Source organism: Pipistrellus kuhlii, unplaced genomic scaffold (assembly GCF_014108245.1).
Source record: "Pipistrellus kuhlii isolate mPipKuh1 unplaced genomic scaffold, mPipKuh1.p scaffold_m20_p_21, whole genome shotgun sequence".
Classification (NCBI taxonomy): domain Eukaryota; kingdom Metazoa; phylum Chordata; class Mammalia; order Chiroptera; family Vespertilionidae; genus Pipistrellus; species Pipistrellus kuhlii.
The window spans coordinates 227866-254464 of record NW_023425520.1 but is presented as its reverse complement, the minus strand read 5'-3'; the positions used below and the strand labels follow the sequence as shown (position 1 = coordinate 254464).

The 26599-nt window shown below is 55.8% G+C and overlaps 2 protein-coding genes across 2 annotated transcripts in view; both read right to left on the bottom strand.

The window, feature by feature from the left end:
- FCHO1 (FCH and mu domain containing endocytic adaptor 1) overlaps positions 1-1890 on the bottom strand; it is a 31346-nt gene extending 29456 nt beyond the window's left edge. Inside the window, exon 1 of the mRNA XM_045585806.1 lies at positions 1831-1890. The gene's annotated coding sequence lies outside the window, so the exon portion shown is untranslated. The remainder of the gene's footprint in view (positions 1-1830) is intronic.
- Positions 1891-10587: 8697 nt separating this feature from the next.
- On the bottom strand, positions 10588-26381 carry MAP1S (microtubule associated protein 1S). The gene is made up of 7 exons (XM_036450035.2): positions 26204-26381; positions 25050-25151; positions 23630-23712; positions 22573-22713; positions 19638-21978; positions 11639-11874; positions 10588-10838 (listed from the first exon to the last, which is right to left on the bottom strand). Exons 1-7 carry the CDS (start codon positions 26343-26345, stop codon positions 10683-10685), a joined length of 3201 nt encoding a protein of 1066 aa, XP_036305928.1. The 5' UTR covers positions 26346-26381; the 3' UTR covers positions 10588-10682.
- Positions 26382-26599: the final 218 nt, after the last annotated feature.

Sequence of the window (26599 nt, the reverse complement as noted above, 5' to 3'; positions counted from 1 at the left end):
CCCCACATTAACAGCGATTGGGCCATTGAGCACCTGAGCACACAGAGGACTTTTTCAGTCCTCCCCATGGATGCCCTACCCCCCATCAATCACCTTTTGGGGCAAACACTACTGAGCACCCAGCTCTACGGGAGCCCAGGCTGGAGACATAGCAGGCGACACCCTTCTCTTCTCCCCACGCCCGGTCCTCTGTGACCCATTTATGAGCAGCGATATTGCAATTAGCATTATAATGACCGTGTCTATATTTACAGCACTCCCATCCTCCCACAGGCTCCTTTGATCTCCCGAGAGGGATTCGGCCCATTTCACAGAAACACACACCAAGGTGCAGGGGGCCAACGCCATGTTCGGAAGAACTGGATGTGAACCTGGGGCCATCAGACTCCCGGCCCAGTGCTCACCCCTACGTCCGCTCCCGAGACAGAGCTTCCAGGGAAAGGGGACGGGCAGGCCCGGCACTGCCTCCTGCCCAGGATCCTGCCCGGGCACTGCCTTGCCCCTGGTGTGGGTGACGGTATGTGGGTCAGGGTGTGCCCTGGGCGGTCCTGCCGGTGAAATCTGGGTGTTGGAGCTCCGGTGCCAGTGATTGGGGCCTGGTGATACAATGGACTGTGTGGCAGAGAGGCCCTTCCAGCAATGCCACAGTGTGGCCATCAACCCATTTTGCAGTGCGGTAAACTGAGGCTCAGAGGCCAGCAAGGCATGCCAGGGGCGGGGCTATGTGTGTCTTCAAACCCATTGCTCTCTCACTCCCAAATCACAGCTTAAGGGAAAGGGTGGGATCAAGATCTGGCAAGAGATGGGGGGCGGGGTGCTTCAGAATTTGCAGAATACAGGCTCCGAAGCCCCCAGTCCCTCCCCAAAGGAGAAAACTGGGGCTCAGGGAAGGGCTGCCACTTGGCCAAGGTCACCAGAGACAGGTCCGTCCACAGCCGCCTCCTGGTCCCCACTGCGTGCGACTCGGGCAGACGACTCCTGAGATCCGAGGCAGATGGAGGGGCCACCCACCCCTCCTCCACACCCCACTCACAGCCAGCCTCTAGCAAGATCCCAATTTACCTCGATTTATTTTAACACCAGGAACAGATGCTCGCTGCCCAGCCCCCACCGAGGCAGGGACCACTCCCACGTCTACTCCCCGCCCTTCCCGGCCTGGCCTGCCCGCCCAGGCCAGGCCCCCACACTAACCCCCGCCCCAGAATTCCAACCTTGGGGTCCATGGGGAGGATGCCGATGAAAGGTCCCCACCCCGCCCTTGGGATAGGGGGCTGCTCCAGCACAGGCCACACGAGGGGCCGGGAGGACCCCCAGTTCCACTAGGACTGGATCGAGAATTCCCAGAGGAGAAAAAGGGAAGGAGGTTTCTTATCTCGGTCCCCAGAGGGTCTGCAGGTCCCAGCTGGGGAGAGGGAAATTGGGGGTGGCTTCCACTTCATCTACCCTGGGTCCCAGGCTGGAGGGGGAGCGGGGGGGCGGTGCCCCCATCTTTGCAGCCCCAGGACCTAGACCCAGACGCAGGCTTAGAATAAAGGGATTGAGGAGGGGTCTCGCATCATAGGTGCTCCCCTGTGCGCCCCGCTTCTCAGCCAGGAGACAGGGCATTAGGATAGGGGTCTATGCCTCCCTCCGCGGACCCCTGATTAACCCCTGGGGGAGGCAGGGGCGCCCCCCGCTGCAGCCCCCACCCCCCCATCCCTGTTCGCCATCCCTCCACGTCCCGCTGCACCTTTGCCCCCACCCGGTTCCCGCGTGGCCCCCAGCACTGCGGGGCGCGATGCGAGCACTCCGGGGCCGCACGGGCCGGGGCATCGGTGGGAATCCACTCACCTCCCCTCCGAGCTCGGGCTGAGCCTCGCGCCCGCCGCCACCTGCGGCTCCGTCTCTGACACCCGAGCCGCCCCGCCCCTCCCTCCGCGCCGCAGCAGCCGGGTCGCGGGTGGCTCCGCCCCCGGGGCGTGGCCAGGAGAGCACCCCGAGGCCGCGGCAGCGCCCGGAGGCAGAGCGGGCTCTCATTGGGCCATGTGGGCACCCAACCCGGCCAGCCAGCGCGCTGATTGGATGAGTCCGGCTCCTCTTACTCCCTCCCACCTCCCTCCACCTGCAGGTCATCTGCATAATTTAAAGCCACAGGCGTCGTCGTCGCTGCATCCGAGACCCGGTGGGAGGGGGAAGGGACGACCCATTTGCTTGAGCGCCCACTGTGTGCCAGGCACTGAGCAGGGCTCATGTGACGCCCCCCACCAGCCTGTGAGGGGGGCATTGTTGATCCTCATGAGGAGGGATGGCCCTGGATGGGCCCCAGGGGTGGGGAAAACTATCCCCAAGAATGCTGTCATCATGTCACAGATCTGAAAGGCTCCTGCCCTCCGAAAATGAGACTGAGTGCCTCCTGTGCCCCACTCAGCCCTCCACTCCAATACCCTACTGGTCTGGGTAGGATGCTCATGGATGGGCATCCGCCCCACCCCGCCGCCTCACCACAACCTGGTACCAATCCAGCCTGGTCCTCCACCAGCCCCAGGGGCCTGGGAGTCCCTGAGAGTCTTCTCCCTTCGTCATCCATATTGGTCCCGCCGGCCTGTGTCTCTGAAACACTGGATTTGCCCCTTTTCCTGTACCCCGAAGTGGTCCTGGTCCAGGCCCAGTATTCTCCAGGCTGGATGCTGCCTCTGTTTCTTTCTTTCTTTCTTTCTTTCTTTCTTTCTTTCTTTCTTTCTTTCTTTCTTTCTTTCTTTCTTTCTTTCTTTCTTTTTTAAAATATATTTTATTGATATTTTACAGAGGAAGGGAGAAGGAGAGAGAGTTAGAAACATCGATGAGAGAGAAACATCCATCAGCTGCCTCCTGCACACTCCCTACTGGGGATGTGCCCCCAACCAAGGTACATGCCCTTGACCGGAATCGAACCTGGGACCTTTCAGTCCATAGACCATCTCTATCCACTGAGCCAAACCGGTTAGGGTGACCGTTTCTACGTGGGCCTCTTGTTGCCTCCACCCCTGCCTCAGACAACCTCTGTTCCCCATAGCAACTATCTTTTTTTTTTTTTTAATTACATGTTTAGTTTTGAGCAGTTTTCAATTTACGGTATTATTGTGAAGATGGTATAGAAAGTTCCTGTGTATCCCACACCTGGTCCCTCTACCATTAGCATCTGACATTAATTTAGTACCTTTGCTACGCTCACTGAGCCAATGCTGAGATGTTAACTGAAGCCAATGGCTCATCCCGATCCCCTGTTCTCACTGATGTCCTTCTGCGTCCCAGGATCCTACGTGACGTTTAGTTGCCACGTCTCCTGAGGCTCCTCTGGGCTGAGACAGTGTCTCAGACTTTCTTGGCTTTGATGATCTTTACAGTTTTGAGAACTGGCCAGGAGTTTTGATTTTAAAACATATATAGTGGGTCCTGGCTGGTGTTCTCCGTGGTTAGCGCATAGGTCCAAAAATTGAAGGGTCACAGGCTTGATTCCTGGCCAAGGGCATGTGTCTGGGTTTCATGTTTAGTACCTGGACTGCAAGTTTAATCCCAGGAAACATAAGAGGGCGTGTGCGGGAGGCAACCAAATTAATGTCTCTCACATTGAAGTTTCTCTCTCTCTCTCTCTCTCTCTCTCTCTCTCTCTCTCTCTCTCTCTCCATCTCCCTTCCTCCTTCCCACTCTCTAAAAATTAATGGGGGGAAAGAAAAAATATATAAAATATATATATTTATATATATTTTTTATTTTATTTTTTATTAAATATATATAAAAATATATATTTCATGCATATATATATGCATGAAATTTGTGCATTGGGGGGGGGTCCCTCAGCCTGGCCTGCACCCTCTCACATCCTGGGACCCCTTGGGGAAGTCTGACTGCTGGCTTAGGCCCGACCCCCCTCTCACAGTCAGGGACCCCTCGCTCCTTACCACTCACCTGCTTGCTGCTCCTTAGCGCTGCTGCTGAGGTGGGTGAGGCTCCCACCACCACCACTGCACTCGCCAGCTGTGAGCCCGGCTTCTGGCTGAGCGACTCTCCTCCTGTGGGAGTGCACTGACCACCAGGGGACAGCTCCTGCACTGAGTGTTTGCCCCCTGGAGGTCAGTGTGCATCATATTGGCTGGTCATTCTGCTGTTTGGTCGATTTGCATATCAGGATTTTATTATATAGGATTGGCCCTGGCTGGTGTGGTTCAGTTGGTTGAGCATCATCCCATGTACCAACTGCTGGTTCAATTCCCAGTTAGGGCACATGTCCAGGCTGTGGGTTTGACCTCTGGTCAGGGTGCATACAAGAGGTAATTGTTCTCTTACATTGGTAAGAAGGATGTTGCTCTTACATTGATGTTTCTCTCTCCCCCCCTCCTTTCCTCCCTCTCTAAAATCAATAAAAACATATTAAAATATATATTGATATATACTTGACATATAATAGTGTGCAAATTTAAGGTGTACATGTTGATTTGATATTTATATGTATTACTATATGATTGCCACCATTGGGATTTGTGGTTTTTCATGGCTGGACTGGGGTGATGGGTTTGAAGAGAGGAAGTGCTTGTCTCATCACATGGAGACCAGGGCACATGCCATCAACGTGACTTCACTGTGATGCTGACCCTAACCACCTCGTGGAGGCGGGGCCTGGGAGGTGTCTCCTCTGCAAAGCTTCTCTCTCCTGCCTGGTAGGCGCTGCATGCTCTGGGAGGAAGTAATTATTCCAGCCCACACCTAAGGGTGCGGAGGCCTGCTGCCCCTGGAGGGCAGGGCATCCGCATACATCGTTTGGGGTTCCTCTGCTTGGGAAACATCTCGCCTCCCCCTTTAGTATCTCTTCAATTATTCAAGCAGTGTATCCATGGACTCGCGGGTATTTATCTTACACTCTGGGTTATAACCTAATGCAACTTTACTGATTTTCTGGCTCAAACCGTCCCAGCTTTGGCCACGGGAGCTTGTTCGGCTGGCGCTCACCTCCCTGTCGCATGTATCCTTGGTATTTTTCTCTCTGCCCTTCCTCACCCTGTCACTACAGGATGCGCCAAGCTCATCTGTTTCCCGCCCCAGGCGGAGAGTCAGCCTTTTCTCCGGGAGCAGCCTTGGTGACTCCCTGGAGATTGCTGTTAGAGCCAAGCCTGGGCAGCACCGTCTCACTGCTCCTGAGATCTCACTGCTTCTAGGCCCTCTCAGCTGACAGAGCAAGGACATATATGTGTGTATACTGACCCGTGTATGTACACATATCTGTAAATATTTCCATATGTAACTGCCGGTATCTATATAAACGTGAGTTCGTGTAGATGTCTCCAGTGAAAAACCCGCCTCCCGCATCCACCCTCCATTTGCTCCATCGTTCTCTTCCAGGGGCAGAGTGTGACTTCAGGAGGTTAACCCCAACACACGGGGTCTTGTTTCAAATATATTTTTATGGATTTCAGAGAGGAAGGGAGAGGGAGAGATAGAAACATCAATGATGAGAATCACTGGTTGCCTTCTGCACACACACACATACACACACACACCCCTCCCCCTGGAATCAAGCCTGCAACCCAGGCGTGCGCCCTTGACCAGAAATGAACCTGGAACCTTGCAGACTTGACGCTCTATCCACTGAGCCAAACCAGCTAGGACTTGTTTTTTAATAGAAACTCTTTACCTGCTTCTCCAGCCCCCAAAACTCCCCTGACTGCCCAGGACCCTCAATCAATCCAGCCCCGCCCCATAGCCCTGCCTGCCCATGCAGTCCAGCTCTGCCCCCTCTGTGCAGTCTGAACAAAAGCAGCCCCACCCCAGGACCTTTGCTCCTGCTGTTCCCTCTGTCTTCCTCCAGCTCCACATCTGGCTGGTACCTTAGCTCTCAAATCCTATCTGGGAGTGACAGCCCCTCCCACTCCAGGACCGACTGGGGTGTTGTGTCCGCCTCAGCCCTCTCCCCTCCGTCCATGGTGGGGCGCTCCTTGGGGGCCCTGGCACCACCCACACCAGTCAGGTGGGGTCTGAACCGCATTCTACTCCCCACACTCGCCTCCCTCAAGCCTGGGCCAGGGGCAAGGTAGGGAAGAGGAGGAGAGCTCTTGTTTTACAGGCAAGACCTTGTGGGCAAGAGGATACCCTCTGAAGTCACAGCGTGAAGACACGTCAGAAGCTTGACTCGGTCCAGGTGCACTAGAGGCAAAGCTCTTGCCCACCCTGATCCTGGATTCCAGAAGATTCTGGGGCGATGAGAAGGACAGGATGCAGAACAGGTCCAGTCAACACCCACACAGCCCAAGACCACCTCTGCCGGAGGCTCACAGGCCCATGTTTTTATTTCTGAGCTGGGGGCGGGGTGCCCAGAGAGGTTAAGTAACGTACACAAGGTCACCCAGCCGTGCTGCCAGGCTGGAAATAACCAGCACTTCCTGAGCACCTACGTGCCAGGCAGGTAAAGCTACATACTGTGTGTAGGCAGGCGCCTGTCCCAGCAGCAATCCAGGCTACCGACTAGAAGGAAACACAGAGGGTGGACAGGGTGGTGTTTAAAAAGGAGTAGGCGAGGTGGAGCCAGAGGAGTGCCTGGGCTGGGGGTGGAGGTGGAGGTGGGATGAGTGTGCAGAGAGGGCTTCCTGGAAGAAGGGCCCTAGCAGGTGGGGATTGGAAGATGAGAGGTTATTGTGCTGCTTTTCCCTGGAGAATCCTCTCCTCCCTTCTCCCTCACAGCCTCCCAAGAGCCCACATCTTCCCAGAAAAGTGCTTCAATCCCACCCCACCAGGGACCTGGGACCCCAGCCCCACGCCCTCGCCTCCTCAGAGCCTCCAAATCTGTGAGCCCCAGACCCGGTCTTCTCACTGCTCCCAGCGTGGCCCGCCCGCAGCCCAAGGGGAACTTGCACCTGCTCAGTGAGGCGTGCAGGCAGCTGCAGCCCACAGCAGCGGCCCCCGGTTCTGGGCCTTCAGCCTTACGTCTCCTCTCAGTTCCTCTGCCTCTGCGGGTCCCTCCCAGGCGTGCTTGTTTCCCCTAATGTGGCTTGATCCTTTGCATCCGTATCCGGGGGTGTCATGGGGCCCCCTCTGGGCACAGCATGCCACCCCTCCACCCAGCCCTGTGGGTTGTGGTCTCATGCCTGGCTCCCCCTCTCAGTACTGTTTGGCCTGTGAGGGCAGCATCTGCTGAAGAGGACTGGCGCATGGTGGCATTCCAAGCAGAGGACACGGGAAGTGCACAGAAGTGCACAGGCCTGGAGGCGGGTCTGGATGTTGAAGCAACATGAGAAATCCCCAGGAGGTGGTTTCGGCTCAGGCGGCTCAGGGGTAGGGTGTCAGGGAGGGGTTGCCGGTTCGCAGGCGGCGCAGTGGGTGCCCGGGGCCAAGAGCACACATCTGTTCCCGCGCAGGCCCAGCACCCTCAGGTGCTTCCGTGCTGCAGAGATATTTTTAGTGGCTCCTCCTCAGAGGCTGAGCCAGACAGCTGTCAGGAGACTGGGAGACAGGAGACAGAAGGGTGCAAGCTGTTCTAGCATGTAGACGGGAAAGGGTCAGTTATGCCCTGCACCTCTCAGCCTCAGCCTGGTGTAAATAAAGTTTTATTGGAATGCAGCCATTTCCATCTGTTCAGTTACATCAGCAGAGTTGGGTGGTGTGGACAGACTGTATGGCCCATGATGCCAAAAAATCTACCTGGCTTTTTTTTTTACAGAAAGTTAGCCAGGGCAAAACTCTCTTTGAGGGGGGCAGGGGCGACGTGGTAGTGGTTACTAAATGATTTTCACCACGATTTCTGATTCTCTTCCTTCCAGGTACAAGGGAGGAGCTAAGTGTCCCCCAGCTCCAGAATTAGGCAGTCATGTGACTTAGTCAATGAAATGGTCCTGGGCAAGCCTTTAGGAGATGGTCCCAACTCAACACCATGTGACCCTTCCGGTCTCGCCACCTGAAGTTGTCAAGTTGGGATGCCGAGTGAGGGTGATGAGAAACACAGCAACGTCAGAAATGTGGAAGGAGGGAAAGCCCCACCAAGTATCCAGGGCCAAAGCCTAAATGCCTCCTGCCCTGCAGCTTATTAAAATAAAAATAGAATCCAAGTAGATATTCAACACCTGCCATTCGCCCTGTGACTGATCCCTAATTGCTATACACTGAGTGGCCAGATTATGATGATCTCTGAATGCATAAATCTGGCCCCTCAGTGTATATCCTATATCAGTGGTCAGCAAACCGCGGCTAACGGGCCACATGCAGCTCTTTGGCCCCTTGAGTGTGGCTCTTCCACAAAATACCACCTGTGGCGCACATGTATAGTGCGGTTGAAACTTTGTGGCCCATGTATAGAAGTCGGTTTTCTGCCTGGGCAAGTCTATTTTGAAGAAGTGGTGTTCGAACACTCAAGGGACCAAAGAGCTGCATGTGGCTCACAAGCCACAGTTTGCCGACCACTGTCCTATATAATAAAAGGCTAATATGCAAATTGTCCCCTCGACCTGGCCAACTGCCCATGTCCCCTCCCCCTGGCCAGGCTGGCCAAACCCCGCCCGGTGCATGGATGGGACGGGAGTGGGGCTGTCCCTCAGCCCAGCCTGCACCCTCTCCAATCTGGGATCCCTCGAGGGACATCCCTCTCACAATCAAGTACTGCTGGCTCCCAACAGCTCACCTGCCTACCTACCTGACTGGCCCTAATCACTTCTGCCTGCCAGCCTGATCACCCCCTAACCACCCCCGTCAGCCTGATCAACACCTAACTGCCCTCTCCTGCTGGCCTGGTCAACCCTAACTGTCCTCCCCTGCTAGCCTGGTTGCCCCCACTGTCCTCCCCTGCAGACCTGGTCCCCCCAACTGCCCTCCACTGCAGGCCTGGTTGCCCCAACTGCCTTTCCCTGCCAGCCTTCTCACCCCAAACTGTCCTCCTCTGCTGGTCTGGTCCTCCCCAACTGCCCTCCCCTGCGGGCCTGGTCTCCCCCGCAATTGTCCTCCCCTGAAGGCCTGGTCGCTCCCAACTGCCCTCCTCTGCAAGGCCTGGTTGCTCCTAACTGCCCTCCTCTGCCAAATCAATCACCCAATTGGCCCTAATTGCCCTCACTTGCAGCCTGGTCACCCCCAACTGCCCTCCCCTGCTGGCCATCTTGTGTCCACATGGGGGTGGCTATCTTGTGTTGGAATGACAGTCAATTTGCATATCACCTCTTTATTATATAGGATACATTGAGTGGCCAGATTATTATGCATTCAGAGATCATAATAATATAGCCACTCAGTGTAGACTGATGTGCACCCTAAATTCCTATGGTGTCCCCCTAAATTCCTATCTTGAAGCCCAAATCCCCAATGACATGGTTGGGAGGGAGGGCCGTTGAGAGGGCACTATGGTCCGAGGAGGCCAGGAGGGTGGGGCCCTTGTGACAGGATTAGTGCCTCTATAAGGGACCCAGGAGCACGTGCTCTCTCCCCCACCACGTGAGGACACAGCAAGGCAGCTGTCTGCAAGCCAGGACCCCATTATGCTGGCACCTGATCTGACTTCCAGCCTCCGGATCATGAGAATTATGTGTCTGTTGTTTAAACTGCCCAATCCATGGTCTCTTATAGGAGCCTGAGCAAACTGAGACAGAGACAGCCCAAAGGAAGAAGCTGTACATGAGACACAACCACACACAGCGATTCAGGCAGAAGAGTGTGGGCTGCTGTGACAAACCATCACCAATGGGGCCTAAAGCAGATGTGGGAGGGTGGTTTCTTCAGGAGGTTCTAGGGGAGGAGTCTTTCTCCCTCTCCCAGCGTCTGGGGGCTGCCTCACTTCAGTCTCGGCTTCCATCTGCACTGTTTTCTCCTGTTTCTGGGTCTCCCCTCTGTCCTTTGTAAGGACACTTGTCATTGGCTGTAGAACTACCCTAATCTAGGATGACCTCATCTCAAGACCCTTAATTACATCTGCAAAGTCTGTTTTCCAAATCCAGTCACATTCACAAATATTAGGAGCCAGGATTCTGATGTGTGTTTTTTTGTCACCACTCAACCCATTATAAATGATGTCTCATCTAAAACTAGAGGCCAGTGCATAAATTCATGCACAGGTTGGGTCCAGCCGGCCCTGCCCTGATGGGGTGGTGGTGGGAGCAATCGGAGGCAGAAGGAGGATCTGTGGGCGGTTGGCCGGCTGGCCCTGCCCCCTGGTCAAACTCCTGGTCGAGGAGACAATTTGCTTATAAGCCTTTTATTATATAGAATTTTATTAGGAGCTTTTGCACATGCAGTGACAAGGACAGGGACTCAAGAAGCTGCTATTTGCACCTTTGGATTCAGATTATCCTTCAAGCACCGATTTTCTTCAGGAACAGAGGGCAGCTTTCTCATAGCTTTGGGGCCAAGACTGGGACACAAACCTCACCTCAGCCACTGATCGGTGTACATGGCAGGGCTCCAGCAGCTGCCTCCCTTGTCCGTAAAACGGGAACCTCACCAGGGCCAGCGTGGGCTGGAGGCTGCAGTTAACAGCGAGTCCACTGCCAGCAATCATTACTGGACAGGCGGGCCCTCTTCTGTGCCTGACCTGGGGACCCACATGGTAGTGATGACCGTCCCAGGTGCCTCCGAGTCTCCTGTCGGCAGAAGGAACCGAGGCCGCAGTGGAGTGGGGCACTTGGTTTATTTCTGATGCAGTGATTCTCAGGACGCTGGCAGACTTGGGCTGAGGGGTAGCTAGGTGTGGGGGCGAGGCTGGACTAGAACTCCACCTTGCAAGCAGGGAAGGCCTCGTCCTGCATGGACACTGTGCTGTTGCTGCCCAGCACCGTGATGCCCAGCGCCTGGTGCTGGGCATGCGTCTCCTCATACCACTCATGCATGGCCATGGAGTCGAAGGTGGGAATCAGGGTCACCTGTGGGCAGTAAAAACGGATGAGCAGTGAAGGCGAGAAGCTCTGCTCTGTGACCCAGCCCCGGGGCAGCTGAGGCCCCCTTCTCTGGCCACATGTGCCCCCTCCCCAGTGGCCAGCCTGTCCCTGAAGTCCCTCTGATCCCACAGCACCCAAAGGACCCTCTGACAACCCAGGAGACCGGGCCACGGCTCTGCGAACCCCTCTCTGTGTCTCCAATCGAGGCGCACCCGGGCCTCCCTGCAGCTCCTTGCACACGACAGGCTCACTCCCACCTCCAGGCCTTTGCCCATGTTGTGCCCTCCACCCAGACCCTCCCTCCTGGCTGCTTTGTGAGCTGTGTGCAGGGTCCGGGGTCTCACTCTCACATACGGAGTGGGCAGCCAGGTATCTAAGCTCTCCCTTCTCCCCAAACTTGCCCCACCCCTCAATGCTGTTTCCAGGCTTCCTTCAGGGATGGCCCCCGTCCGCTATCAGCTGTGTAGCTGCCACACCCCACTGCGCCTCCTGGCCGACTCTCCTGACAGGGGGGTGGCTAAGAAATGGGGGTCAGGAGAGGGGACCAAACCAGCCCTGCCCTGCGCCCCCAATCAGCTGGCTGCAGAGGAATGAGAAAATGGATGTGACAGGAACCGCAACTTGAGAGAGGGGAGGGCTCCTCCCTCCTTTCCTGGGGATCTCGGGGATGCAGTTGAATTTCCGAGCCCAGCCCCACCTCTGTGTGGGTTCAACAGGAGCATACTGGGAGCCACTGACGCCCGCCCCCCCCCAAGACTGCCCAAGGCTGCAGGGTGGTCACTCACCTGGAGGTCACGGTCCCACTGCTGCTTGCTGGCCAGCAGCGCGTCCAGGACGGCCCGCATGCCCTCCTCCTTGTGCTGGTCCTGGCCGCTGATGACATAGCAGAGCGCGCGCACCCGCCGGAAGAACTCCTCGTTGAGCAGGCACACGCTGCCCCCGCTGGGCAGGTAGGCCAGGTCAAGGTAGACAGGGGAGCCAGGGGACGCCTCCAGTCCGCCTGGCCGGCTGCTGGCTGAGCCTGCGGGCAGCAAGGATGGGGTCAGCCCTGAGCTTTGGGCCTGGGAAGGGGCTGAGTCTCAGGGCGTGGGACAAGGCTTCCAGCTCTGAGTGCACCTCTCTGAGCGCTTCTCCTCAATCGGCTGATCTCACTGTGTTAAGGTTTGTGGACGAGCCCTCCTGGCATGGACGGTTACTCCACGAACTCTGTAAACATCCCTGCCGCCTCCTCCCTTGCCAGTCCCCAGACACAGACATCCTTCAGGCCAGAAGGAGGGGGCAACTATAGAGGGCTTCCTGGAAGAGGGGGTTTTTGGGACGTGAGCCCTAAAAGCAGTTGATGCCTGGAAGGTTCGCTGCTACCGCAGCATCCATCTGTTCAGTTACTCAAGGGACATTTATCAAGCCCTCCTGGGCACCAGGTCCCGAAGACATGGTAGTGAGCAAGACAGATAAAAAACCTGCCCACAGGGGCATCAGAGAGCAAGAGCTGGTGGGGGAGGGATCGAGTTGCAAGAAGGAGACCCAGGTCAGGGAGGCCTGGATGGAACTGGGGCAGCTGTGCTTGGAGCCTCGTCCACGGACCTGAACCCAGAGCCTGTGGAGGGGGACAGGCTGCCACTTGGGGTGAGTGAATTCTAACACTTGGCTGAGGTCCTGGGCACAGGCAGCCCACCAGATGCTCGATGTCCTAGGAACATAAAGGTTGCACTGCTCAGGGTGCGGGCCCAAAGGGCTGCAGGGCAGTTGCAAATAAATGAAACTCCTGGCTCTGGGCAAATGGCATCTGTCTCTCGGAACTGGGGTTGTGGTGGTGAGGATGCTGCATGGAGCCTTAGGAAGAGGAAGCTACTGTGGCTATGGCAGGAGCAGGGCGAGAGGAGCAGGAGAAATGGAGGGCAAAGAGGAGAAGAGGGGCATCACAGGCAGGAGGATGGGGGTAGAGGAGGGACACATGACCTAAAGGCTAACTATGGCAACCGTCTGCTTTCATAAAGATGGTTTCACTGGGATATCTGTCCAGGTACTTACTGAAATGCTCTGCGTTTGAGACAGAGATGGTCTGGTCTGCAAAGCTGAAGTTTACCCTCTGGCTCTTTAAGACACATTTGCTGATATGGCATGCAGGGGCAGAACCCTGAGTGGCCAAGTCTGTGGCCTCAAATGCCCCGGCAGACAGAGCCTCAGATGACCCCTAGCCTCCAGGCGCCCACCAGGGGGCCATCCTCTCCCTGTGCTGGGAACCCCTGACCTGCCAAGGTCACAGGGGCCATCAGGTGCCTCCCGTGGACTCTGCCCAAAGACAAGAGATGATAGCTCAGGTGGGTGCTGAGGCTTGAAGAGACTCAAGAGAGCAGGGTGCCCAGCAGCCAAGGGCAGGCCCTGAGGGCCACCCCTCAGCTCCTGGAGGAAAGGACGGCCCCAGGTTCCTGAAATGGGGCCCAGCCCAGCAAGTGCTCGGTAAACACAAGCTACAGTTATCGCTGTTGTATCACTCTTTCCCGCCAGCCCCGCCCCGTGCTAGCCAGTGCAGTGGATACCGAGTACTGCAAAGCGGGGGGCGTGAGCCACACGAGTGCCAAATGTGAGCCAGGCTCCCAAAACTTAAGAGTAGAGCAGAGAAGAGAACTACCAAATGATCTATTTTGTTGCTTACATGTGGAAGCACCATCTTTACACAGTACTATGCAGGAAAGAGTTTTAACACAGTTGGAGGATTGGGGGGGAGGGGGAAGAAGAGGGTGGAATTCCTCTTTCCACCCAGAGGTCAACCGAATTGTAGCCTCAAGTTGAAGCGACTTCCATGGGATTTAAAGGACTGACTGCACATCCCCTCCACCCCCAGCTCTGGGAGCAGATCTTTAAGCGACTGCATACACAGGAGAACCCAGAAAGCCACCACACAAGCCCAGGGCAAGGCAGAGGCTGAGGAAATCCTGACAACACTCCATTGACACCTCAGACTGGTCCCCGTCGCAGAGAGCCCACAATAATGAAACACACAAAAAGCCACAGCAAACCCCAGGGAGGGAGAAAATGGGGACTTCTAGAGTTATCACATTATTACGTTTAAATGTCCAGTTTAAAAAAAAAAAAATCAAAGGGCACACAAAGAAAGAGGAAAGTATGAACCATTCAAAGGAAAAACAATAAAAAATAAAAAAAACCCAAAAAAACTACACTGACAAAGACCTTAAAACAACTGTGTGAAAGATCCTCAAAGAACTAAAGACAGAGAGAAAATCAAGAATGTCATGTATGAATAAAATAGAAAACAAAAAATAAACCAAAAAGAAATTCTGCAGCTGAACAAATAGTGTAATACCTTAAATGAAAATTTTAATAGAGGGATTCTGTTCAAGATTTGAACAGGCAAAAACAGCAACAACAAAAACAAAAAAACCAAAAAAACCCACATCAAAACAAAACAAAAACAAAAAAAACCCCAGTGATCTTGATGATAGAATAATGGAAATTACCAAATCTGAGGAACAGGAAGAAAAAAGATTCAAGAAAGTGAATAGAGTGTAAGAAACCTCTGGAATACCATCAAGAGGACCAACGTAGTCTGGCCGGCATGGTTCAGTGGTTGAGCATCGACCTATGAACCAGGAAGTCATGGTTTGATTCCCAGTGTGGGCAAATGCAAGGTTTTGGGCTCGATTCCCAGTGTGGGGTAGGCAGGAGGCAGCCAATCAATGATTCTCTCTCATCATTGATGTTTCTATCTCTCTTTCTCCCTCTTCCTTCCTCTCTAAAAATAAAAACAAACATTAAAAAAATAATTGTAAAGCCGAATCCGGTTTGGCTCAGTGGATAGAGCGTCAGTCTTCGGACTGAAAGGTCCCAGGTTCGATTCCGGTCAAGGGCATGTACCCGGGTTGTGGGCACATGCCTGGTCGAGGGCATGCAGGAGGCAGCTGATCAATGTTTCTCTCTCACCGATGTTTCTAGCTCTCTATCCCTCTCCCTTCCTCTCTGTGAAAAATTAATAAAATATATATTTAAAAAAAAATAATAGTAAAAAGAGGAACAACATATATATGATGGAATTCCCAGAAAGAGAAAGAAGAGAGAGCAGAAAGAATATATGGGGGAGGAGGGGAAAAACCCCTAAATTTCCCGTATTTGATGAAAGATACAAACAAAACATCCAAGAAGCTTAATGAACTCCAAGTACAATGAACTCAGAGATCCACACTGAGAAACATAAACTCCTGAAGACAAAGAGAGACAAAGAGAGAATCTGAGAGAAAATGGTGCTAAAAAGGAATTTTATAGCTATAATCTTACATTTCAAAAGTTTATACTGAAAAATAATATCTCGAAGCTTCCAAAATGGCAACAGAGTAAGTGGAAGCTATACTGACATGCTCCCAGGAGCAAAATGGAATAACAACTAGAACACAGAAAACCATCCTGAATAATGAACTGAAGACTCGCTGGAGAACCCTAATAACCACGGATGGAAAGTGGTGACCACACAGAGACTGGTAGGAAGTGCAGAAGTGCAAAGGGCTGGCTGAGCTACCACAGACAGCACCTGAAGTCCCAGAGTTATATCTCAGCTGTGGGTGATTCCCATTGAGAACTCTGGGATCCAAACACCAAGCTGGGCCCACTAGTCCAGAGGACAAGAACTGAGAAAGGTGCCTACACAACATCTGGCTGTGAAAAGCAGGATGGTTGTCTGCCTAGGAGAGATGGCTGGAAATGCAGGTACGTTCTTAAAGGGCCAACACAAAATTTTGTGCACAGCCACTCCCACTGGGCTCTGACAGAGAGAGGGCAGAGTGGACAGGAGCTGTGTGAGCAGAATCCAGGGTTGTGGGCTCTGGGATTTGAGCTCAGAAGGCAGCTGCCCCAGTTTCCTGTGCTGAGTCATTCCCTCACACTGCAACCTTTTCTCCAGCAGACCTTTATCATCCAGGTAGCTTTGCCCCTGTGGGGAGGGAGCAACTGCCCCATAATGTTGAAAAACCTCTCACCCTACCCTGTGGTTGATAGCCTGGGGCTAATCAAGATTGATAATAATCAGAATGCAGGCAGAGGTAGGTTTCTGGCAGCTTTGAGTCTTTGCCTAATCTAATTCTGGACCTGGGGCTAGGAAAAGCAGACCTTGGTGCATTATCTTAGTCCTTTCTAAAGGCACCCACCTCCAGCAGAGGGAGCCACAGACTGCGGGTACTTGGGGCCAGTCACAAAGAGCATCTGACATTGTCCTGCACTAGAGATTGGGAGTTGTCACAGATCTACCTAATACACAGACACAAACACAAACAGGCAGCCAAAATGGGAAGACAAAAAAAAACACACAAAAAAACAACCAAGTGAAAGAACAAGAGAATTCTCCAGAATAGGAACTAAATGAAATGGAGATAATAAATTTATCAGGCCGAAACCGGTTTGGCTCAATGGATAGAGCGTCGGTCTGCGGACTGAAAGGTCCCAGGTTCAATTCTGGTCAAGGGCATGTACATTGGTTGCGGGCACATCCCCAGAAGGGGGTGTGCAAGAGGCAGCTGGTCGATGATTCTCTCTCATCGATGTTTCTAGCTCTCTATCCCTCTCCCTTCCTCTCTGTAAAAAATCAATAAAATATGTTTTAAAAATAAATATTTATCAGATAGAGTTCAGAATAATGATGGCAGGGATACTTAACAGCATGAGAAAAGACATAGTAACTGAAAAAGAACCAGTTGGAAATTAAGTATGACATAGCATTAATAAATAACACCTTGGAAGTAATACACAGCAGATTAGGAGAAGCTAAGGATCAGATCAGTGAATAAGAAAACAGGGTAGAAAAAAAAAAATCAGAGAACCAAAAAGAAAAAAAAAATTAAAAAACAGGAGGACCACTTAAGGGAGCTGTGGGACAATATGAAATGTAACTATATTCACATCACAGGAGTACCAGAAGGTGAAGTGAGCAAGGGATAGAAACATATTTGAAGAAATAATGGCAAAAAACTTGCCTAACCTGATGAAGGAAAAAGTCACACAAGTCCCGGAGACACAGAGAGTCCCAAGCAAGAAGAACCCAAACAGCTCCACACCCAGACACATCATAATAAAAATATCAAATTAAAAACAAAAAAATAATCTTAGAGGCAGCAAGAGAAAAGCAATGTTACCTACAAAGGAACTCCTATAAGGCTATCAGCTGATTTTTTTCATCAGAAACTCTACAAGCCACAAGAAATGGCATGAAATATTCAAGGTAATAATAAGCAAGGGACTGAAACCAAGATTATGGGCCAGCACTCTAACCACTGAGCTCACCAGCCAGGACCAAAATTGACAAACCTTTAGATGGACTTAGAACAAAAGAAAGAAGTCTTAAGTGAGTAAGATAAGAAATAATCAATGGAGCCCTGGCCAGTGTGGCTCCGTTGGTTGGGTGTTGTCCCATGCACCAAAAAGTCACTGGTTTGAACATACCCAGGTTGTGGGTTCAATTCCCAGTTGGGGGTGCAAACAGAAAGCAACCAATTGACGTTTCTCTCTCATACTGTTTCATTCTCACTCTTCCCCTCCTCACTCACTCCCTCTTTTTCTCAAATCAATAAAAACAATATATATATATATATATATATATATTTTAAATCAGTGAACTAGAATAAAGAACCTAAAATGAACCCTCATGTGTATGGCCAAATGATTCTTTAAATATATATATACTTTTATTGATTTCAGAAAGGAAGGGAGAGGGAGATAGAAACATCAATGATGAGAGAGAATCATTAACCTGCTGCCCTCTGCATGACCCCTACTAGGGATCAAGCCTGCAACTGGGCATGTGCCCTGACTGGGAACCAAATAGCGACCTCTTGGTTCACAGGTTGACATTCAACTATTGAGTCACACCGGATGGGCATGATCAAATGATTTTTGATAAGGGTGCCAAGACTATTCAGTGGCGAACAGAATAGGCTTTTCAACAAATGGTGTTGGAAAACATGGATATCCACATGCAAAAGAATGAAGCTGAACCCATTTACAACATCCTATATAATAAAAGGCCAATATGCAAATCAACTGAACAGCTGAACAACCTATCACTATAACACATACTGCATGAGCTACTGCTGGCTGGCAGGCTCCAATCGCCAGATGGGGAATGGGGAACTGGGGGTGGGTCGCAGATGTGGCTGCAACCAGGCCAATGCCCCTGCCCCATCAGTCGCCCCACACACAGAAGGTGACCGGTGGGGGGGGGGGGGGGGGGGGAGAGGGAGGGCCAGTGAACAGGCAGGAACAACCAACCTCTGGGTCCCACCTCCCAGCCAGCAGGTTCCAATTGCCTGAAGGCAAACGAAACTGGGGGTGGGTGGGGTCAGCTGCCAGCAGCCAGGGAAGATGGCCCTGATTGCAGGCCAAGCCTATGGACTGTATCTGTGCACAAATTTCATGCTCCAGGCCTCTAGTTTTTAAAAATTAACTCAGTCCTAGCCAGGTAGCTCAGTGGTTTTATAATACAGCTGAACTACTGATGATGGATAAGACAAAGGGACCTTACCTCCTGGTGGGTAATTGTCCAGTCAGGCACATACAAGAATAAGAAATCGTGGTGAAAATCATCTAGTAACCACTACCAAGTCTCCCTTCAACAAGAAAAAATGTTGAAGATTAACCAAAAAAAGGAAAGGAAATTCTGACACATACAACAACATGGATGAGCCAAGAGGGCATTGTGCTAAGTGAAATAAGCCAGTCACCAAAAGGGTAAACACTGTGATTCCACTTCTGAGACCCCTAATGGAGTCAGATCCAGAGACAGAAAGGATGGTGGATGTCAGGGGCAGGGGAGGGGAGTGGGGAGTTTGTGTCTAATGGGGACAGTCTCAGTTTTGCAAGATGAAGTTCTAGAAAGGTATGGCGGGGCTGGCTGCACAGCAATGTGAAAGTACTTACTGCCACTGAACTGAACACTTCTAAATGGTTACGATGGTAAATTTCATGATCTGTATCTCATCACAATGGAAGAAAAGGGAAAAGGTTAGCACAGCAGGCTCGAGGCTACTATCCTTGGGAAGGCCTGGGCTGGCACCTGGGGACAGATTTCCGAGGAGCTCCAACATTCCGTAAACGAACACCGTTCAGATAGCAACGTGGCTTACGATGAGCACTGGCTTGGCCCTTGCTGAGGAGTCTGGACTATGGTACAAGCCAGACAAAGATACTGACGTGATGAGCCCCCAACTGACCCCTCACCAGGGAAGGTCCCTGAGGCCACCAAGGAAGACGTAGCAGCAAGGCCGGGCTGCGTCTCTACTGGGCCTTCCAGTGGCAGCCACATCTCCTGTCATCACAGCCTGCTTCTCAGGAGTTAAGCATACGGTACAGGACCCGACTGGGAGAGGACTCTAGAAAGCCTGTAGACAGTCACGGATGGAGCGGGGAGCGGGGAGTAGTCCCCAAACCATCCTTTCCCTCTGCAGCTCCTGCTGTGTGCTGTGCACTCTCATATATTGTAGCCTCCTAGCCCATCATCAACTTGGGCCTGGTCTTAAGAACCTCAACACAAATGGTTATGTAAAATACACGATTACCTTCACCCGTTTCTTTTCCCTCACTGTGTGTGGCGCTGTGGCTACTAGCAAATCCATGGCAGATGTGCTCACTGTATGTTCCCATTGAGCAACTGGGATCACCAGTGCGCCCCATTTTATAGAGGAAACAGGCTCAGAGAGGGTGGCCAGTATGACTAAGGCCACACAGCATTAGGAACAGAACTTGGGCTGGCAACCCAATGCAGGTTTCCAGCTCCTAGGTACTTACCAGATGGGCCCCGAAGGGTCATCTTGGGGACTGAGGGCTTTTTGGACAGGGGTGCCCGACCTCCCTTGTCACTGGGCTCGCTCCGGGCGCTGAGTGGCCGACTGGCCCGGTCCCTACTAGCCAGTCCCTTGGTCTTGGCAGAGATCGCTGGTGTGGATTTGGAGGTGGCAGTGCTGGAGGGGCGAGCCAGGGACTTCCGGGCGCGGCTGAGGCTCTCGGCCGGCCGGGCCTGTTCGGGGGGCAGCAGCTCTGGGTCCACCATGCAAATGTTGGGTGGGGTTGGCAGCGGTGGGGGAACCTTCAGGGGGTTGGGCAGCTGGTTCCGATGAGGGACCCCGAAGCCCTCCATGTCCTCATCTGAGTCCGCGGCGCCAGGGGCAGCAGGCAGGGGGTCTGAGTCGGACAGCGTGGGGAGGGACTCGCTGACAGACGTGGGCGGCGTTTCCTCAGCCCCCGGAGCACCTGCCCGCTCCTGGGACCGGGCGCTGCTGTCGTTGGAGCTGCCAGGGGATGTGGGCGCCACGGGCACCATCTTGCGATGCTCAAACTCGCAGGGCGACACTAAGCACAGGTCCACGTCATGTGGGGAGGCCGAGCGCCGCGCCTGGGGGCCTCGGAGCGGCAGGCTCAGCCCTGCCTCACCGCCGGGAACGGGGGGCGGCGGCAGCACCTGCTCGAAGGACACGGACAGGGACTCGTCCACCTCTGTGGAGTGCGGGGAGCCCACCTCGGCCGGCAGGGAAGGCGTGGTCACCGTGGGGGAGCCATCTGGCCCAGCCTCCCCACCCCGCAGTGGGCTCAGTGACAGCTGCCTGCTACCCTCAGCTGGGCCTTGGGGAGCTCCAACTGGTGAGGGGGTGCAGGGTGGGGGGGTGCAACTGGCTGCCAGCTGCTCCTGAGTCTTCAGGCTGCTACTGTCCTCCCCTGTGGGGCTCAGGCCCAGCTCCAGGCTGCTCCCTTGGCTGGGGGTGGCCACCAGCTGGGGGACAGGAGAGCTGCAGGCCGCTACGGAGGGACTGGCCTCTCCACACCGGAAACTGGGGGGGCTGGGGGGCCCATTCCCCGCCGATGGGACACCCGGGCGGTGATTGTTGGGTGCTCTTCGGGGCTTGGGGGCCGCCTGGGCACCTGCCTTCTTGCCACTGACCACGGTAGAGGATGCCCGGGACAACTCCCTGGGCTGGGTGCGAGGGGCACTTGGTTTGGGGTCCTTCTTCACCTCCCCGGGGTGTCTAGCTTCCTTCTCAGCCCTGCGAGAGGCCTCAGGGCGCGGTGGCTCCTTCCGGGCCACCCCAGAGCGCTCCTGGGCGGGCCTGGCGGGCCCCGGAGTCCGGCCCTCTCTCCTCGCGCTGTCCCGGGAGCCCACGCTCTCCTTGCTCTCGGCGCGCCTGGGCCCCGCCAGGTCTTGGGGGGTCACCACGGGCTCCCGCAGAAAGCCCAGGTGCTGCAGGCGGACCAGGCCGTCCAGGAGGCGGGCAGGTGGGGTGCAGCCCGGGAACAGCACGCGCACCACCTTCTCAGTGGGGCCCGAGGGGTGCCACACCAGCAGGGCGCACACGGAGGCCAGCGAGCGCTCCGCCCCGGCCGAGGGCGGGTGCAGCACGTACATGTCCAGGCGGCCCACGCCCATCTTCTGGAAGAGCACGGTGGGCTCGGTGGGCGCCGGCCCCCGGCTCAGGGGCAGGGGCTGTATGCCCAGCCGAGCCAGGAGGCTCCGGGCCAGCTCCGCCTCGTCCTCGCCGCGCACCAGGCGCGAGGCGGCCCCGCGGGCGTTGAGGAACACGACGCCCAGGCTGGGGGAGACGAGCCTGCGCAGCCTGTCGTCCCCAGAGCCCCCGCCGGCGGCCGCCTCCTCCTGCTCCGCCAGCTTGCGCCGCAGCAGGCTGTTGAGGCCCGGGAGGCTGTCGGCGCCCGCGTGCGTCACCAGCACGGCGTCCACCCGGTCCAGGTGCCGCACCAGCTTCCAGAAGCTCGACTTGGGGTTCGAGCCGCCGTTGACCAACATGGTGAAGCCATTGACGGCGAAGAAGGCAGCGTCCCCGAGGCCACCGGGGAAGATGTAGCAGCAAGGCCGGGCGAGCCTGAGGAAGCCCACGGAGGCCGGCGGCTCCAGCAGCTCGAAGGGGGACGGCAGCTCCAGCGACTCGGCCACATACTCCAGGAACTCGCGCAGGCCCTCGGAGGCCGGCCGCTGCACCGGGGGGTTCAGCCGCAGCCGCAGCCCGCCCTGGAGGCCGGGCACCTCCGGGGCCAGCTGGGCCCAGTCGCCAAAGGTCGGGCAGGTGATGGTGAGCTTGGGCGGGTCTGCAGATGGGGGTGCAGAAGCCAGGAGATCTCGGATCTGCAGAGGGGGAAATGGTTAAGGGCCGCCTGGAGCCAGGCAACGCCAGTCCCTTGGGAAAACTGAGCAAGGACAGTGGTGTCTATCCTGTCCCCCGGGGCTGCGAGGGTCACCTGTCACCCTCAAGACAAAGTCCAGGCCTCCCCCCATCCTTCTCACCCCTGGCCCCCTCCTTCCCTCCCGCCTCTCTCACTCTCCTTGCCTCAGGGCCTTTGCACTTGCTGTTCCCTCCAGGGAGGCCTTCCCTGCCCTCTCACTGGTTCTTCTCTTACCAGGGTTACATCACTCACTATAAATGTGAACATACAGTTTTCAGAGGTTTTTTTTCTCTTTTTTTTCTTTTTTCTTTTTTTTCTCATATGCCCCGCCCAGACTAAGGATTCCAGAAGGGAATCTGGGTGCCACGTGAGGCCTCCAGGGTGCCCATTCACTGTAGTGGGTGACACCCTGACAACAGGAGGGACACCTGTCACCATCATTCTTCCAGAGGAGGGGATGGGGCTCCAGACAGCAAGTCACGGGGGCCACACAGCCCAGCGCGAACAAGCCAGGATGCAGCGCTGGGGGAGGTACGATGGGGAGGAGACAGCTTACCTCTTTGTCCCTCAGAACCTGGAGGAAGTGGCGGGGTGAGAAGCCCCCAGTCTGAAGCAGCAGCTCCCCTGACTCCTCCAGGCAGGGCCCGGCCAGCACCAGGAGCTTGTGAGGGGCAGTGTCTAGGAGAAGGTTCCGGAGCTGAGGGAGGGGGAGACAGTTAAGGCCCTATTCTGCACAGTGACATAACCAGCACTCCCCTTGGGTGACCTCCAACCCTAAATCTATGTCCTCCTCACCCCTAGACCCCTGCTCATCCTACAAAGCCTGGCTCCGCCGCCACCTCCTCCTGAAAGCCCGCTATACCCTGTCAGGCTCCCTCAAGCCCACCTCTCCCTATGGGGAGCCCAGGGAGCATCCTGATGAGAGGAATCAACCTGTGCAGGGAGGGTGTCTACAGGAGTGCCCTGGGCTCTATTTCATAGACACTGGGGAGAAGAATACAGACATCCACGAGCTAGAAGTATTAAGAAATCAATTCAGCCGAAACCGGTTTGGCTCAATGGGTAGAGCGTCGGCTTGGGGACTGAAGGGACCCAGGTTCGATTCCGGCCAAGGGCATGTACCTTGGTTGCGGGCACATCCCCAGTAGGGGTGTGTGCAAGAGGCAGCTAATCGATGATTCTCTCTCATCGATGTTTCTAACTCTCTATCCTCTCTCTTCCTCTCTGTAAAAAAAATCAATAAAATATATATAAAAAAAGAAAAAAGAAAAAGAGAAATCAATTCAGACAACTACTAGGGCCCAGCCAGAGGGAACACAAAATGCAAACATCCATCAGGCCCTGCCTTCCCACTCCCCACCTCCAGACCTTCCCTATCCCATTCTGTCCTCCCTAACTCTAGACTTTGGGATCCCACCTGCTCCCATCATCCCCCAGGCGGAGAGAAAAATTATAGTGGGGCCATGGGGGTGGGGAAGGCTTCCGAGGGGCAAGGGCCCTGCCGCTGGCGCTGAGGAGAGGGTTTCAGGCAGCACGAAGGCAAGGACACGGGATCAGGATGAGCGATGGTGCCAGCCCCACAGCCCATGCCCCCAGGAGCTGGCTGGTCCTACCTCATCACACAGGGACTTGTCTGATGGGTTCAGGAGGACCAGGATATCCAGGGCGTCTCCTCGGAGGTGCAGGCTGCGCTGGCCTGTGTGGGAATTGGACCCTGTGAGTTGGGAGCTGGGCCACGTATGCAGAGTCAGGCTGTCCTGGGTCAAACCCTGCCTCCCTGCGTGACCCCAGGCGGCCAAAGTCCCTCCAGGATGTTTCTGGAATCCCAGCCCATGGTAGTGCCAGAGGTCAGGATGAGGCAAGAACAGGAAGCTACTCAGCAGGCCTCCCACTGGAAACAGCAGGGACAACAAGGCCACCGCTGCTTCTGAGGCCCAATTCACAGCTGTCAGCTCTGTGGGGGATGCCATCTTCACCCCCATTTTACAGACACAGAGCCGAGCCCCGGAGGGCCATGAGGGAACAACACGGACTATAGGAGGACTGGGAAGTGGCATGTGGGGCTGGAGGAGGGGCAGCAGGAGGGAGCTGAGGACAGGGAAGCCTCATGGGCCAAGAGAGAGGAGTGGGGTTGATTCTGGGATTCCAACCCTACCCTATCCCACGGAGTCCGGATGTGCTTCCAATATGGAGCATCAGGCCCGGAGGAGAGAGAGACAAGGACCCTCCAGGGTCACACACTTGGATACTGCCTCATTCAGGTGGGGAAACCAAGGCAGAGAGAGGGGAAGAGGCCCCCGAGGTCACACAGGGCCAACAGGATTTCCAGTACCCCCATCCCATGAGGGGTCAGGAAGCCACCACAACTGCCAGGACAATGAGACTACGAGTCACTTCCTTCCCCTCCCACAGCAGCCTGGGGTGACTCAAGGGGCTGGCTGCAGGGCAGGCTGAGCTGGAGAAGCTAAGGCAACACCAGGCCCGACCAGCAGCTGCTCCGATAACCTGGAATCAGCACCGGATGTCCAAGGAGCCTCCGGCTCTGTGGGGCTTGCTCAGGCATCTCAACTCCCTCCCAGGCCCTGCTCCGTTATCAGCTCTGCATCTACTGAGTACCTACTATGTCCCCGACCCTGTGCAGGGGTCACAGGCATGAACCAGACACGTTCTCTGCACGAAGCCCACAAACCATCCTGCAGGCCTGCCCAGCAGCCCCTCTCTCTCCAACTGTCAGGCCCTTCCCTCCCCCTGGCACAGCAGCCCCAGGTGCTTCCCCACGAAAGCCCCTTTGCCTGAGGCCTCCCTGCCCCCCACTCCTCAGCTGCTTCATCTGTCAACTGGGGACGAAAGCACGAGGACGGGCCTCATGGGCTGTTGATGATGAAGGTATAGAAACCTCTGGCTCAGGGCCCACCCCTGCTCCTCGCTCAGCAGAAGTCAGGAGCATTGTAACTGCGGTTGAGGTGTTCAGAGCACATTGGCCCAATGAACACAAAAGGGGAGCAGCGGGGCACACGGGGTCCCCAGCCTCACCTTTCACGATGCTGGAGAAGGTGGCCGAGTGCCGGGACACAAAGATCTTGAGCTGCTCATCCAGGCTGCAGATGCCAGGGTCAATGTCCCAAGACTGGAGGCCTGGGGGTGGGGGGGTGGGGGTGGATGGAGGTGAGAAGTCAGCTCCCTCCCCTCAGCTGCCCCTGCTTCTTGCTCAACTCAGTCATCTCCTCCCCTCCAGCATTTGCCCCACCCCCACCACCTGTCTCATGGCTCCTTCCCACTGCGGGCACATTTTCACCCCTGGGCCTTGGCACCAGCTGTTCCCATTGTCTGGTCACCACCCTCTTTCAGGTCCCCTGTGCTCACTGCATCCTTCTGCACCGTCCTGACTCCATGCAAGCTTAACACTGGTTCCACCTCCTCACTCACGTTGGGTCCATGCCCCCCTGCCCCCCAACACACACCCCGTTAACCCTGTTACAGCAGAGCCGAGCCTCCAGTGTCCCCCACCTTGTGCCTAAAGGGGAACATTCTCCAAGCGCGAGAGCCGCGCGTGCTGCCGCCCCATTTTACAGGCGCTGGAGCCCAGGGCCCTGAGGACTGGAGAGAGGAACGCCCTCCGTCTACAGGTGGGGTGCACCACGCCAGCCAGGGTGCCAAGCAGCTGCAGGTGAACTGAACCTTGCAGGTGCACCTATGACTCACCTCCCCCGGTGCCAAATCCCATTGGCAGCCGCAGCCACCCACACCCCAATTAGCTCCCCCTGGAGCTACGGAAAGCGGGCCCCGGCCCCGGCTCCCGGCTCCCCGGCCTCATCCAGGTCGCTCAGACCCGGGTTTCGAGGCGACACCGCCCTCCCCTCGGCAGGCCCGGCGGGCGGGAAGCGGAGCCGCCAGGGGGTTGCCCAATCGCGGTTACCACAGCCAGGCCACGTCCCCTCCACAGGCTGCACCGGGTCTGGGCGGAGCAGCCGCGCCGCCCGCCGAACCCCGAGGGGATCGGAGCCCCGGGCCCCTGGACCTCCCCGCACAGGCCGCCGGCCGCCCACCCACCGGGCCCCTGGGTCCCGCCGCCGCCCAGCCCGGGCTCCCGGCCCCGAATCGCTGGATGCAGCCCTTCTCCGCCCCAGCCGCCCCACCCCGAGGCCTCCCCCCGGCTGGCGCTCCCGCCCGCCACGCCGCCCGCCCACCTCGCTCCAGCTCCCCCAGCACGTAGCTGAGCAGCCCCGGGCAGCTGCACTCGCCGCCCACCACGAGCAGCAGCGAGCTCGGCGCCTCCGCCGCCCGGGGCTCGGCCTCCGCCGCCGCCGCCGCCGCCGCCGCCTCCGCCATCTTCGCACCGCCCTGGCGCTGAAAGCCCGCCCACCGCCCCGCCCCTTAAAGGGGCTTTCCCGGAAGTGCTGCCCACCCTCCCGGAAGTCCCCCCTCCGGGCCGCGGTCTGCCCCCTGCTGGCCCTTGGAAGTCATGGGAGGTGGTGCCGACTTGCGGGTCTGCATGGATCCATCAGTGTGTCCACCCGTGCCTCCTACCACGTGTCAACCAGAATCCCTGCCCTCCGGGAGGCCCATCACAGCAGGACCAATCG

What these genes read in the sequence shown, in the direction of transcription:
- MAP1S (XM_036450035.2), bottom strand. Translation starts at nt 26,345, where the DNA reads ATGGCGGAGGCGGCGGCGGCGGCGGCGGCGGCGGAGGCCGAGCCCCGG. An exon ending in ACAAGTCCCTGTGTGATGAG is followed by an intron (nt 22,714 to 23,629) that starts GTAGGACCAGCC and finishes CCCCTCCCTCAG; the next exon opens with CTCCGGAACCTTCTCCTAGA. An exon ending in AGTGGGACCGTGACCTCCAG is followed by an intron (nt 10,839 to 11,638) that starts GTGAGTGACCAC and finishes TACTGCCCACAG; the next exon opens with GTGACCCTGATTCCCACCTT.